Here is a 15,917-nt window from a genome sequence, read left to right on the forward strand (position 1 = left end):
TTTAAGCTATGTTCTCTAACATGGGTTCAGCGTGCAAGGAAAGTATTTCAGTATGTTGTTACACCTCTATTAGACATTTTATCGTTGTTAAACTATAGAAATATAATATAATACATTTCTTAGAACTTGGAACATATGGGTTTAATCTTTTTCTTGGACATCATTATTTGTAATATAGACAGTTGCAGTGTAAAGGCAGCAGCTACATTAAATAGATGTAAATCAACAGGACATTTACAAACTTTAACCTTAACTTTCTTAAAAAGATAAACTAAAAATAGTACAGTTATGTTGAAATAATCAAAAACAAAAACAAAACAGGTGAAGTTTGAATGAAGTGGTCTGTAGTACATTTAGTGGTTTGGGGAATTACTTGCAAAAGTTTCATTTATGCTTATAGGTTTAGAACTAAACATATCCAGAATGTTTAATGCAAGATCTGCAATAAAGTCTCATTCAACAACTAATTCATCATTTAAAAATGTTTCTGCCTGTGTCTCTGCTATTAGTTCCTGAGAGTTTAACCCTGAAGAATCCTGGAGAGTCATATTTAAAAGTGTCTCCAGGGGGCGCCAGAATCCGACAAGCTGACAGAATATCTGGTCTGTATAAAGACTTCAACCCAGGCACAGTTTCAGTGGAAAACTTCCAAACTGGCCAACACTACTGGGAAGTAGAGGTCGATAAAAAGCCAGACTGGACTGTGGGAATTAAGATGGGTGCGGAAAAACAGACAACAAAGTCAGGTGAGAGTGAGATCCTGCTCCACCTTAAACACAATAAAGGATACGTTCTGTCTTGTGATGGAAAGGACACTCCATTAAGTTCCCGAGACAAACCACAGAAAATAGGGTTGTATCTGGACTGTGAGAGAAAGCAGGTGTCCTTCTATAACGCTGACAACATGTCTCGGTTGATCCAGATAAACTACAGCTCAAAACAGCCTTGCTGTCTCAGTGTGGTGCCAGGACTTTATCTGGATGGAATGAATAGTGACCCTCTCACTGTCTGCTCATATGAGTTTAACTCTGGCAGACAGTAACATGGAGTTACTATCTGCACATTTTTCTAGACATGATATTGTTAAACAGCTGTGATATCCGACCGATTGCTATCTGGGTCATCAAAGATGAGATAAAAAAAAAAAAAAAAAGGTGATCTTTCCAACCGTTTCTATAAAATGAAACATCATGATGGCATGAACTAAAATTTAAATGTTCTTGAAGTTTGTGCGATTCACTCACTGCAATAATGACAACATGGACAGATTCTTCGAATTAATTTAATGATTGCATGAAGTTTCAACTGAATAATTATTATGATGTGAGACCATTAACATTATGTTTCTTCCTTTTCAATGTATGTATTGATCTTCAGTTTTAGATGGCTTATTTCAGCTTATCCAAAGTTATCCAGATATGAGTTGTTTTTGCTTGATTAACATTCCTTTATTATCCTTAATTTTCTCTAATGTTCAATAAACTCATATAAGCACATAGACCAAAAAAGACATTTGCATGTTGTGGGTGGGGAAGATAATCATTCATATATTTTATTATTTAGCGTTACGAGGAAACATAAAGATTTGATTTTGCCTTGAAATGATCAGTGAACAAATTATAAAATAAACATAAAAAAACATCTGTACATATGTCATGATAATTAACAGACTTATGTATCATCATTTAAAATTGACTTTTGAAACATTTAAAAAGCACTCTGTAAAAAGTTTAAAGATTAGTGGAAATAAAGTTAGAAAGATGAAATCACCACGTCTTTATATTATGGTTTCTGTGTGTGGAAATAACCATTCATGTTTATAACAGGTCACTTTTTTTGTTTACATCATTTTTATATGGAGCACTGGAAAATGATCTTCATAAACATGAAGATAAATCTTGCCTGTTATTTAGTGTGTTTTATTCTAATACGGTAGGCATCTCTATTTCCTCTGGGTGGTGTGACTTCTTCCTCCCTACAAAATAATTATCATTTACTGACCGTAAGTTTTTTATCATGATCACAGATTGTTACAGATCAATGTGTCGCTCAAAACTCACCAGCTTTTCTTGCACAGATGATCTGAAGAAGAATCACAGTCGGAGCAACAAACACTGTAACCTTAACAATATTTACAATCTCTACAGAAAAGATGTGCGGACAGATGATAGAGAGAAAGAAGAGAATGTGAAACTGTAAATTACTTTGTAGATGAAATCAAGGATATGAAAAAGTGAACAATTATTTACAAACCATTTACAAATTCACCGACATTTTATTGGTATAGAATTATCAGCATTAAAACAATGCAAAGACTTTTCATACCTCTGAATATTGATCCAGCAGTCATACAGACTTCATTATCTGATGTTGTGTCAGCTGGATCTGTGGATCATGTCTGTTAGTTCAGTTCAAACATAATGTAAACACTGGAATGTATAATATCTATTGACAGCATCTAAAATGAAGACGTTTTATGTATGAAGACGTTTCAAATGTAAAAATACAATACAAATCCTTTGAGGTTATGGATAATGAAATTATAGAATTAATACATTTATTGTGGTTATAGCTTTCATTGTGGTCAGATAAATTGTGACAAAAAGTGCAAAGCACTGAAGTGAGAGACTGATGATGTGTGTCAGTCCTGTACCTTGTTGTGTTGAATCTGCTGCCGTAGTTCTGCTTGATTTCTTCTCAGAGTTTGAGCTGCTGACTGGAGTCAGTGTTGTTGAATCGACTGGAGCTGCAGAAGATGATGTTCAGATGCAGGACATTAACATCATATTTTCATACTTGATCATTGCATCACATCATGACATACATTTGTGATCCATCATCACTGTTTACAGTGGCAGTTGTTGGGAAGAGAGGTTTGTGTAACATTAAGGGCCCTATCATACACCCGGCGCAATGCAGTACCAGGCGCGACGCAAGTGTGTTTTACTAGTTTCAGCCTGACACATTTATCATTTTCATGTCCTGCTCAAATTTGTTTAATAGCAAATGCATTTGCACCCATTTGTGCGCCCATGGGCGTGCTGGTCTGAAAACGAGGTGTGTTCAGGCGCATTGTTGGCGCGTTGCTATTTTTAGGCAACTGAAATAGACTGCGCCATTGACCAACTGAAACCTGGTCTAAAGTCAATGGCGCAATATTTTGTTTTGTTATTTAAAGAGCACGTTATTAATATGAGCCTAGGCGGGTCCACTCTGCTTATTACACTGCCAAATATTAAAAATAAAAGATTACAATGTCAAATATTATTATTGTGTACATAAAGATATGGTGGAATCCGTTTCTTCTCTGGAGAAGCGCTCAGTCTTTCCACTATCCAATTCTGTCATGTTGATTAAACGAGCGCAACTGGCTTTTTAAGGGAATGGAAGATGAGACACTGATTGGTTTATTGCATTTAAAGCCCAAACACACCCATTACTCATTACGAGAATAGGGACAACGCTTTTAGACCATGCGCTGTTGGAGAATTTCCCCTTGACTCATGTAAAAGTTTGATACAATGAAATGACAAGCAGAAAATAGGTCAGAAGGGTGAGAGAATGGAAAAATACCCAGTATGCAGAAGAAATGCAAGGTGTCAAAATACAGTGTGAGAGAAACACCATTACATAAGATTTTGAGATGTTTGACCAATAGAATTAGGCCCAGACAAGATGTGTCGAATGGTGCCAAGGTCACAAGGCATGACAAAGGGGAAGAGATAAATCTGAGGGTACCAATTGGGGACTTGATGATATGAAAAAGGTATAAAAAATTAATGCTGGATATTGTAACCTCAGATGACCAGCTGGCTTCTCACTTTGTTGTTTAAGCAATAAAGTTAATTCTTTTGACCTGAAACTTCGACTCTGAAAACTTTTCGAGACCTGAACCAAGAAAGACTTCGAATTTTCCACAAGACTTTGAATTTGCCACAACAGCACCTGGCGCGCAGACCATTTTTCCTGTCGTTAAACTAGCAAAAGTGGATTCAGACACGCCCTAAGTGCACTTGCGCCCTGTGCTTTAGACCATGCGCTTAGATCGTTAAAATAGGTCCCTATGCTGTTTCTAGTTAAAGCAACTGCTCAGGACCCACAAGCCAGCACGGGCAGCTGAAATGGCTCAATTGGACAGTTTTAGGGCCGCTTGTGGCCCGAGAGGGAAGAGTGCAAGAAAAGATCTGTAGATTAAAATGTTTTTCATCATTACGAAGCTCACCTACAAATCATGTATAAATGAAAAAGGACAAGGCAGAGAAACAACAGCCAGAGCACATATATGAATATAAGCAGCTTATGATTAGATATTGCTCGTTCATTGTTATGAATTAAATTTCAACAATTAGCTAATATTTGCTCTTATGTCCTGTTTTTCAAAGGCCTACATGTTTTCTGAAATGTTTCCTATTTATATTACTAAGGTGTACAAGAGACATAGCTATAACAACATCATTGATGATCTTGCTGCAAGCAGAAACTCTAGTGAATAATGGAAGTAGGTAAAACGATTACTCTCAGGGCCCCTTTATGCCCAGAAACGGCCCTGGTCACCATATAACCATGCAGTTTATGTCTCATTTATGAGAGAGAAGCACACTAAACTAGAGCCCATAAACCATTGTTTTGTCCTGAATGAATGACAAATGTCATCATGTTTCTGTATAATTGGGTCTTGTGGAACTGAATACCTGAATACTTGACAGTATATGTGGCTGAGGTCTTCGGTTGATTTCTCTGAGTAACCTGACATCTAAACTCTCTGTTGTGATCTTCATTCAGGAGTGTTGTAGTCAGAGTGATGTTACAGTGTGTTGAGGAGAATAATATCTGATATCTGGAGTCTGTCATCACACTAACACCAGCCGGATTCACCCAGATCATCTGAAGATCCTCCATACGGATCAAAGCATAACAAGAGTCTCCATATGAATACAACTGACAGGAGAGAGTCACAGAGCTGCCTGGTCTGATCTCAGTCTGTGAGGATGATGAAGAAACTGAAACAGAAAATAAGACAGAAATCACATTACAGACTTTTATCATGAGATTAAACATTTGAAGAGAAAATTATGAAAACCTGAAAATGTACAACAATCATATTGTTAACAGAAACACGGACCATGAAGAACATGCAGATAAACATGTGCATCAGTTCCTTGTTGTGGTCCACGTCCATTCACAAATTGTTGGCAGCTGTAAAGCCCATAATCTTCTTGTGTGACTTTCTTGATGTTCAGAGAGCAGTCAGACCGCAGACTCTCATGTCTCTCTCTGGCATTCCTCTTTTTCCCTCCAGAAAACAGTTCAACTGTATCAGAAAGTCTGGTATGGATCCATGTAGTTGATGTGCAGTCAGAAAGAGCATTATTACAGGGCAGACGGACATTTCCACCAGAACTGCTGAACTGAGTTACTTCTGATCTGGTACCTTCATATTAATATAAAACAGTAAAATAATAGTGTTAATTATTGAAACTTTAACGACATACAGCAAATATTTTCTTGAATTTTACAAACTAAAGTAATAACCTACATAAAATGTTCAGTAAGATAAAACCATGTTCGCTCAATCTAACTCTTTGCCAGTCTCTATACCAAAGTAATTCAATTATTTTTTAACAGATGGTTGTTATACAGATTTTGCATAATGTCTTATAGACAATATAAAGATTTCTTTACCTGTCAGAAGTGGACAGAGAATGATCAGTCGCAGCAGACACATCTGACACTCATCAGCCATTTTCAGTTTCTGTCAGTCTTTCTTTAGTTCCAGTTCTTTCTTCACACATCACCAGCCCCTCCTGTGGTTGTGAACTTCCTCTGATCAACTGTTTAGTGCTGACACGATACAGCTGCATTTCACTGACACTATACCATGCACGACATACAAAATATAAATATGCTCTTGTGGAATCTCTATTACTGTAAGTTAAACGTGTTATTGATGTCTAAGAGTCCATAATGGTGATTGGTGACAATATAATAATATATAATTATAAACGAACACTGGAACGTCTGTTTGCAACTATCGCAGTCAAGACTTTGTGAATACTCAACCATATCACAAATAATCAAATTTGAATCTAAAATACTAAACGTAAAATCAAGATTTCTCAAGATTATTTCTTATAATATTATAATTTTAATAGGCTAATAAATAATAAAATAAATAATACACATATTTATTTATTCCTCCTCAATAACTGTTGGTTTTAAGAACATACAGTTGAAATCACAAAACGAATTGTGATAAATTCATTTATATCAATAATTTATATCACTTCTGTTCTTTCAAAGTTTGAAAACAAGCAGTCATAATCAAGTAGAATTCTGGAAATAGTCTATATCAGTGGCCGTTTAATATTGTATTGGAGAACGGAGAGCCTATACGAGTCAAAATATTTACTTACTGACAGAATCCAAAATGTACAACGTTTACATATACAATCTTTTTAGGTGTACAAATGTTTATAAATCCTCAGAGGTTCGTATAATATTGAAATAATGGAATTAATAGGCTGATTTTATTTTATCCATTTTTATACTGGAACTGAATGACTTCTCAGACATGCATTTTTCCATTGATTCTGATAAAACACTGCTTTATCATCCCCATACCCATACATTAGTCCACTAGCCCACCTGAAGGAGTGAATAAAAAACGTATTTGAACACTGAGTTGCTGGAAGATATTTAGATACTTGGCAAACTTGGAATGAAATGATTTATTTAAAAATCGGCCATGGAATCCGTGACCCACACAGTGTTGATTGTCCATCGGTTGTAGACTCATTGTTGCAGTGCATTATGGGACTGAATGAGTGCACTTGATAATGTCAGCTATAGGGTTTCAGACACATGGTCATCCACTCAAATAGTGCACTATATAAAAATATATAGATGACTTCAGATGCAGTCTCAGTCTCTGACAGAGTTCCCTGATATATTTAGCAGCAACACAACATCGCTAATAAGACCACAGCACGAAACACAGGACCTGTTGACTCTTTTTAATCAGTCAAAACATATACAGCAGTGTAATCTGATTCAACAAATGACTCTAGTGAGCAGGTCAGTTTTACTTGGTCAAACACATCTCTGCATCACTCACAAAAGCTTCAAGCACAGATATAGTTTAAAAGATTATGCTAATCAATGTAGCCTGGGTATTAAAAACAGTAACAACAATGCAACATCATATTCACAATGACATCAACCATGAAAAAAACAATGTCAATTCAGAGCTGACGGGCACATTCTGCACAGCAACAAAAAGATTTTCAGAAACTCACTTCTGACACTGTCATGATCCTCTGCATCTGTATCCTAAACCTGTACAAAAAGAGGTTCTCCTCAGGAAAACTGCATAGGAAAAGATTTGTAATGACGAAAAATACATTTCACTGTATAATACATTTGACAAACACAATCTAGTATTACAAGCATTACTGAAAGCAGTTGCTCAATCGGTTCAAACACCAAATTTTCATTCCTGTCATATTGTGATTAAAGTTTACATTGCCCGTTTTCGTAATCACTGCAAACTGACACTTATTATCCTGCAGTAGTCAACAAAAATTATGATTAAATGAGAATGATCTAAGAATGAAACTGTCCTTCATTTTCTGAACTTTGTGCAAGCATATACATCACTATATCTTCCTGAATGAATAATAAAGCAATAACATTAACTGGACAACAAGCAGACAGCTACTATAAAATAAACATCCCAAACTAACCAAAATACTACACATAAATCTGATCACCACTGGGGTTTGTGTGTTAACATGTAAAAGATAGTAATTAAATGAAACCAGGAGTCAATTATATATTCCAATATTCACCATAATACAAGGTCTGTGTATAATTAATGACTGTTTTACTCATTTGTGACGGTTCTTGTTCACAGAGGCACAAAGTTGACTGCTGTTATCCTGAGGTCCAGCTGTTGCTCCTCTGATGGAAGCGTAAGTCACTTTTTCATCAACATCATGAACCTGAATGAACATCACAGATATTGTCAAATAAGTTTCAAGTTTCAACACACACATATTACAGCCTCTTGTTATATTTTAACACAGTCTCACCCCAAAACGTCACATACTGACGGGTCTTGACCATACGGCAACATACGACGAAAAGGGTACCCTTTAACGTCCATGTGTGACGATTCGGGTATGGTTGGGTTTAGGTATGCGTTAGGGTACCGCTAGGAGGCGCTGCTGGTGCGCTTATGTCTGCGTCTCATATTGACGTTATAGGGGTACCCTTTTCGTCGTATGTTGACATATGGTCAAGACCCGTCAGTATATGACGTTTTGGGGTGAGACCGGGCTATTTTATCTCAGGAGAGTTAGAAAAACTGCATTTAAGAAGGAAACTGATTTAGCATAACTATCAGTTTGAGAGCATTGAGGACATTGATGTAGGAAGTGTTTACTCACCTCGTTCTCTTTGGCTTGCTTTTTACTGTACGTGACAACCTCGGTATAAGTCACATCATCTTTCTGCTCCTAAATAATGAAAATATGTAGAACCAAGTTATGAAATACAAATGTTGCATCATTGTTTCAAAAATATTGGTGACCTTTACACAAGAAATGGTACAAATACTGTATACTAATTTGACATTTAGCTGAAGCTTTTATCTAACGTGACTAAAAACTACACATTCAGGGATCATTTACCCTGGAGCAGTGATTATAGACACAATAATAATAGCTTATGGATCAACCTCATGGGTCTTTGGCATTACAATACTTTCCACAGAGTCATCAGTCCCTCTTTTGTTATCTGAAAAAGAATGGTGTCCCATTTAATAGGTATACACTTATGATAAAGACAGAAAAACAAAACACAGAATGTCTGTAATGCAAGTTAAAAGTGTCTAGGAGAATTCAAAACTTTATTATGTCTTGGTAATTCATTGATTCCTTTGAACTTATTACAGGAATCATCTTAAAACTATATAATTTGCTTATCAGCAAAATCAAACACGGCAACACATTTACCATCACATTGTTCCAAATGAACATTTCCATGATAAAACTGAAACTAGTGTGCTTTTCTATAAATTCAGATTTCTTGGATTCGTTGTATATTGTAACGAAATATGAGAGACTAAAACTCACCAGCTTTTTTTTTATTTTTATGAATCAGACAAAAAATAACAGCAAGGAGAACAGCCAATGCAGCAACAACACCAACAATCAACGGCAAGAAAGTCACTGAAGGAGAGACAATATAGAGGGACACATTCAGATCCAGATGAAGACAACAGCAGAATATCTATTGTTACTATCGTTTTTAACAAAGATATGACAACAACCACTGACAGCCATATAAAATGATTAAAAACACGTTTAATATCATAATTAACTGAGAGAAAATAAATATTTGTGGATGATGAGTTTACAAAAATCTTTTCTGGTTACACTTTATTTCGATATTCCACTTTAGACATTCTAATAACTTTAACTTTGCAACTACAAGTCAACTATCTCTCTATTAGTATTAAAAGATTGATAATTATGACTATTAGTAGACTGTTAGGGTAGGGCTAGGGTTAGTAGAATAAGTTGACATGTTGTAAGTGTGTTTTGTGGTGCTCGCTCCGATCCATTTTTATCAGCATTTCTCAGAAATAGCTTACTGCACCTTTAAAGTTATAAAAGATTAAAGATTTATTAAAAATGTATTTCAATTGCTGTTGTCCTAAACAAGGTTTGTAAAAAAAAAAAAAAAAACCTGTATTTTCTCTACAAAAGAATATGTAGATAAAAGTTCTACTGTAACTGCATGGCACTGGGAAATGAATAAGACCGCGTATGGTTGTTGTAACACTTTGGTTTAGATCTGTAATAACTCACAAAGTTTTTGAGCTGGAGTGCTCAAACTTTTATTTAAAGTATACCCACATTTGTTGACTACAAAAGGCCTTATCACAGACCTTATGAAGTCAAATACATGGTGTAAGTTGTAACAATAAAAAAGAAGCAAAAAAAGAGGCCACATTATTCAATATGCTTCAAAAATAGGTTTATTGAAACAATCCAAAAGAACAATCTAAAACAACGCATCTCTCTTTCTGTGACTGATCATGACTCAAATCCACTTACTGTTTGACTCAGGAGTGTGTGTGCGTCGTGTGTAAATTGACAGTGTTTACTGTTTAGTGTTTATTAATTTGTGATTAATAAATGCTCAACTCCAGTGTACCTGTGTAAAGAGCAATGTCAATATGTGTGTGAGTTTGTGTGTTTGTGTGTGAATATTCTCAAGCATAGGCCATTTCTCAATATGCGTTCTTTACGTGTTCTTATGGAGTTGTGAAACGTCATCAGTCGCTGCCTAAGTACTGTTCCAATAATTTTTTTACAGTCTATGGTTCCAAATACAAAGTTCACATCTAGCCAAGTCCAGTTCAAATCCCCGGAGAACTCCAAGTGGGAGGGGTGTACGCCACAAGTGGGCTGGACTTCAAAGGTGGGCGGAGCTTATGCGGAAATCCCCAAGCGCCGTGAATAAAGTGGTTACAAAAAGAGATAAATAATAGTAAATAAATATGTGATATGTAAGATGTGACAAGACAAGAGAATGTATTTCTTAAATGTATTTTACAGTGTTTATTTCTTTGACGATTGATGTTCCCTGCTCAATCGATCGATTATTTGATTGCTTTTCCCTTAGGGAGTGTTCGCCTGCTTGATGAGCCACTCAAACAATACACATACTCAGATGGTTGAAGCAGCAGCAGCTCCGTGTCCTGTTATTAATATCTCCCCTCATCAGGCGGTGAGGGTATAAAAAGCAGGGAGGTAGGAATAGTTATTTTACTTTATAAAGTTTTAAATATGAATATTTATCTTACACAAACTCATGGCTTTATTTCAGAAGGCCTTTATTAACCCCCAAGAGCCGTGTGGAGTTTTATAAAGAGTGATATAAATTAAGTGTAATGTTTCTCTACATATCAGAAATAAACAGAGCCACAATATTATCAGAAATTAGAGTTGCAATTGTTAATTGATTTTGATCTAGATTCAAATACCCAAGTAATTTTTCCTAAATGACAACGATTTGTTTTAAACCATTGACAAGTAAGATCACAGTGAACATTTATATCTGCGTTTTCAGTAGCCACATTTACATGGACTTTTTCTGTTTCGATCAGAATTAAATCATTCTGATTGATGAATCTGAACATAGTGTTTACATGAATGCTAAGTCATCGGGTTCATGTGCATTTATAAGTCATAAGCTTCAAATCGTATTTAATCTTTTGATGTGCACGAACTGCACGAATATGCAGTTTCCAGCTGTTGTCACAAACTAACCATTCGCCATTGTTTAAAAAAGCAGATTTATATTTACCTATTTCAGGTCCGAATTAGGAGACGAGGTGCACACAAAGCTTTGCCATGCTGCTTATATTAATCAAGCAGTAAACAAAACGATGCCCAGATGCCCAAAACAAGGCATCTGCAGATGAGAGTCCGAAACAACAAGCACTTGTGGGATAACGTTGTCCCGCACCACAGTCATTTAATATATTCATATATAATATTACAACAACATCAGCTCGTAAATCTAATTTTCACAGAAGTACTGAGATAAAGGTTTATAGTTCAGATATAAACACTGTCAGTAGCAATCAAAATATAATATATCAGCTTTTGCAAGAAACTTGACACTTAAATATAAAGATTTTACATTGTTACACAAATAGGTGGTGACAAGAGACTGGTAAACAAATGTATTTGTCCTTTAATCATTTACTCTAGAGATTAGTTTAAAACGCTGATTCATCCAGTAATGAAACAAGTATTTTAGTCATTAAATAATTCATTCAGATTTAACATTTTAAATCTACTACAGATATTAACATTTTGTCAGAACCTCTAGTAAATTACATGTTATTTTGTTAAGTTGTCTGTTCAGAATTGTGATCTCTGTCTGAAACACAATCGGGAAAAACAAAGAATCGGGATTCTCATTTTAACTAAATTCTAACTCCTTATCAAGCGCCCCCCTTTTTTTGAATATACATGAAAATGCACATTCCGAACTTAAATAGTTGTAATTCAAGAATGCTTTGGAGTATAGATGTAAGATTGGTCTTGTTTTTAAGAAGACATTTGGCAGATTTTTGTAGAAGAGAAATAAATTAAGAAAGTTAAACAGAAAAAAAGTTATAGAAGTTTGAGTTTATGAAAATGTACAACGTTAAAAATTTAATTATTCATATTTTATATAAAATATATATTTTCAAAACCTGGAGGACTCTAAAAATGCAAAAAAATCAAAGGCAAAAATCTGAACAAGTTGTGTTTAAAATTTTAGGTTGATATCTAAAAAAATAAGCTTTCAGTGAGATTTTGTTTGGGCGCAGTACCAAACTTTTTCACTAGTTGACATTACTGCCCATATAAGGGCGCCTCCATTTCCATATGTTGTTTGAGGGATCTGAACCATTATTTTTACAATTTTCATACAATTTATGAAGTAGAAATCCTATTCAGAAGTAGTGTTGGAAGTTTGGCAGATTTTTTAATGAATTCAACCTCTAAGAAACACAAAAAGAACACGTATGTGCATTATAGCTCGCTGCCACGAATGGTGAATCACAAATGGTAAATCTATAATTTTTTTATTTATATTTAAAACATTTTCAGACCTTTTTTTCTAAAACAATTGAATGGATGCTATCTTTTGAACTCTTGGCATGAAAACAAACTGAGGTTTCTACCATTCTTTCATGATTTTTCATGTTCATCAATATTTCAAAATAAAGGTCTGAACACGCCTTAGGAGTATGAAAATATTCTTGTTGCAAATTGATAAATTACGGCTCCTCTGTAATGTATTTTAAAAATCAGTCACCACAAATGAAAACTAGAGATTTTAAGCTTTCAAATGACATATAGTTTGTCAAGATTGGTTTAGGTTTAGTATAGGATATTACTGTTTAAAATATATAATGGCCGCGGGCCCGCCGGCGGGCCGGTGCGAATATAACTTAAGTTATTAAAACTGTGACTCTTAAGTCGAGCCATCCTGGAAATTTAAGAATTGTCCACACCTGTGATCACCTCAATTATTTTCCAAAGACACAAAATAATATTTGTATATTTCTACTTTAAAATGTGCAGTGTTGTGAGTATTTGGAGCACACATGTGTTGTAAAACTGATGAAGATGTTTTCTTAATTTGTGGGTGTTTTTATATTTGCATGTGTTTTCTTCAGTTGCAGCGCGTTGAGCTCTCTCGCAGTATGTAATGGCTCAATTGTCTGTTTTGTGGTCAGATCAATTGTGACAAAAAGTGCAAAGCACTGAAGTGAGAGACAGATGATGTGTGTCAGTCCTGTACCTTGTTGTGTTGAATCTGCTGCCGTAGTTCTGCTTGATTTCTTCTCAGAGTTTGAGCTGCTGACTGGAGTCAGTGTTGTTGAATCGACTGGAGCTGCAGAAGATGATGTTCAGATGCAGGACATTAACATCATATTTTCATACTCAATCATTACATCACATCACATGACATGCAGTTTGTTTAATCATTAGTGCAGTTGTTGAGAAGAGAGTTACCTTATAACCACATGCAATTTATGCCTCATTTATTTATATAAAAGTAAAACAAAGTGAGCTGCAGCTCATAAACCTTCAGTATGTCCTGAATGAATGACAATTTTAATCATCATGTAATGTCTCTGTATCAGAGAGTATCCTAACATTCATTTAAGAAATTTAGTTTTTTTTTTTTTTTTAACCTGAATACTTGACAGTATATGTGGCTGAGGTCTTCGGTTGATTTCTCTGAGTAACCTGACATCTAAACTCTCTGTTGTGATCTTCATTCAGGAGTGTTGTAGTCAGAGTGCTGATACACTGTGTTGAGGAGAATAATATCTGATATCTGGAGTCTGTCACATTAACACCAGCCGGATTCACCCAGATCATCTGAAGTTCCTCCGTATGGACCAAAGTCTCACAAGAGACTCTATATAAATACAACTGACAGGAGAGAGTCACAGAGCCTGATCTGATCTCAGTCTGTGAGGATGATGAAGAAACTGAAACAGAAAATAAGACAGAAATCACATTACAGACTTTTGTCATGCATGAGATTAAACATTTGAAGAGACAATGATGTTATTTTAAACCTGAAAATGTACAACAATCATATTGTTTACAGAAACACTGACCATGAAGAACATGCAGATAAACAGGTGCATCAGTTCCTTGTTGTGGTCCATGTCCATTCACAAATTGTTGGCAGGTGTAAAGCCCATAATCTTCTTGTGTGACTTTCTTGATGTGCAGAGAGCAGTCAGACCCCAGACTCAGTCTCTCTATGTTATTCTTCTTTATCCCTCCAGAAAACAGTTCAACTGACCCAGAAAGTCTGGTATGGATCCATGTAGTTGATGTGCAGTCAGAAAGAGCATTATTACAGGGCAGACGGACATTTCCACCAGAACTGCTGAACTGAGTTACTTCTGATCCACTGGTACCTACATATTAATATAAAACAGTAAAATAATTGTGTTCATTATTTAAACTTTAATGACATACAGCAAAAAAAAAAAAAGTAATCTAAAGTAACCTACAAATACTGACAACATTTTAAAGTAATTCAATTATTTTTGAGCAGATGGTTGTTCACATTATACACATTACGCATGTCTTATAGACAATATAAATATTTCTTTACCTGTCAGAAGTGGACAGAGAATGATCAGTCGCAGCAGACACATGTGACACTGATCAGCCATTTTCAGTTTCTGTCAGTCTTTCTTTTCATTAGTTCCAGTTCTTTCTTCACACATCACCAGCCCCTCCTGTGGTTGTGAACTTCCTCTGATCAACTGTTTAGTGCTGACACTATGATACAGCTGCATTTCACTGACACTACTGATGCATAATAAAAAAGCATCCATAAACATATTGTTTGAAGCAGAGTAAGGGGCCACTGGAACTCAACACTGCAATTTATAAAGGTTCACTGAAATAAATGGATACAGCAACTGTGGAAAATAAAGAATTCTGAAAAATGGGCTGAAATTCACTTAGGTAATTTATTTGTTATGTTTCACCAAAATGTAATTAAAAGTTATTATGGTATCACCATAATTGCTTTAACCATTTTTGTATTGCACTTGTTTTCTAGTTCTTCACACTCAACTGAAAATTCAGAAAATATCATCCTGTCACAATGCGATAATCAATCATCACAGCCATAGAAGGACAAGAAACAGTTGTGCTTCTCTGTTGGACTAATCAAATTGATGCTTCCTTGTTTCCTCGCTCCTCCAGCCTGTGACCTGGAAACCGATCAAAGAAAGCCATCTTGAAAACATCTCAATTCTCTAATTGCACCAGGTGAGGAACGAGGAGTGAGGAAGCTTCTAGAGGAGCTATGAGCGAAGATACACAGGTGTATCCTATGCAGAAGTCTGAGCTGAGACGTGAGGAAAGGAAACGAGGATGCACAAATAAGAAAGGAGAAGCTTAGAGAAACAATCAAAGACTAATGAAGGGAACCGGTACACTACACACTAAGAGTTCACGAAAACAAAAGCACAGGGAACAAAATACAGGGAATGTTAAACACATAATGACAATATGTTTATATCAGGTGTGAGATCTGTCTGCTGTGTGCAGTTCTCATCTTACTCAATTATCCACCAGCTCTCAAAACACACATCAGAACTACAAAAACGTTCACATTTAAATATGTTAAAATAAGCAATATATTTATTTTAAGGAACTTCAAGCGCTGTCTGTTATTTAAGTTGGCTTGAAAAAGCGTGTTCACACTTGGCGTCTTTTTTGACAAGAAAAAGTTGATTTGGGCAATATTTTAGTAAAAGAAAAGCTGGCAGCGCGTCTTTTGACGCTATAACAATGGCTGAT

At 35.5% G+C, this 15,917-nt stretch overlaps 3 protein-coding genes across 4 annotated transcripts in view; 1 reads left to right on the top strand and 2 right to left on the bottom strand.

The window, feature by feature from the left end:
- The window catches only part of trim108 (tripartite motif containing 108), a gene marked incomplete at its 5' end in the record, with an annotated part of 1,674 nt that extends 625 nt beyond the window's left edge, over positions 1 to 1,049 (top strand). Inside the window, 1 exon segment of the mRNA XM_079626747.1 lies at positions 510 to 1,049. Within this exon segment, the coding sequence (XP_079482873.1) occupies positions 510 to 1,042 (533 nt within the window). The 3' untranslated portion in view covers positions 1,043 to 1,049.
- A 226-nt stretch (positions 1,050 to 1,275) lies between these two features.
- Positions 1,276 to 5,780, bottom strand: LOC307004962 (uncharacterized protein). 2 transcript variants are annotated; one of them, XM_079624630.1, is made up of 7 exons: positions 5,683 to 5,780; positions 5,123 to 5,431; positions 4,692 to 5,000; positions 2,654 to 2,746; positions 2,326 to 2,385; positions 2,061 to 2,141; positions 1,276 to 1,975 (listed from the first exon to the last, which is right to left on the bottom strand). In XM_079624630.1, exons 1-7 carry the CDS (start codon positions 5,741 to 5,743, stop codon positions 1,920 to 1,922), a joined length of 969 nt encoding a protein of 322 aa, XP_079480756.1. In that variant the 5' UTR covers positions 5,744 to 5,780; the 3' UTR covers positions 1,276 to 1,919. The 2 variants fall into 2 exon arrangements, with proteins under 2 accessions (XP_079480756.1, XP_079480757.1); XM_079624631.1 differs by having other exon boundaries at positions 1,849 to 1,975; positions 2,061 to 2,082; positions 5,683 to 5,748.
- A 1,218-nt stretch (positions 5,781 to 6,998) lies between these two features.
- Positions 6,999 to 14,784, bottom strand: LOC307004961 (uncharacterized protein). Its single transcript, XM_079624629.1, has 9 exons — positions 14,716 to 14,784; positions 14,207 to 14,515; positions 13,772 to 14,074; positions 13,375 to 13,467; positions 9,135 to 9,230; positions 8,738 to 8,796; positions 8,448 to 8,516; positions 7,887 to 8,000; positions 6,999 to 7,335 (listed from the first exon to the last, which is right to left on the bottom strand). Exons 1-8 carry the CDS (start codon positions 14,774 to 14,776, stop codon positions 7,887 to 7,889), a joined length of 1,104 nt encoding a protein of 367 aa, XP_079480755.1. The 5' UTR covers positions 14,777 to 14,784; the 3' UTR covers positions 6,999 to 7,335.
- Positions 14,785 to 15,917: the final 1,133 nt, after the last annotated feature.

This window comes from Phoxinus phoxinus (genome assembly GCF_949152265.1).
Source record: "Phoxinus phoxinus genome assembly, chromosome: 10".
Taxonomy (NCBI): domain Eukaryota; kingdom Metazoa; phylum Chordata; class Actinopteri; order Cypriniformes; family Leuciscidae; genus Phoxinus; species Phoxinus phoxinus.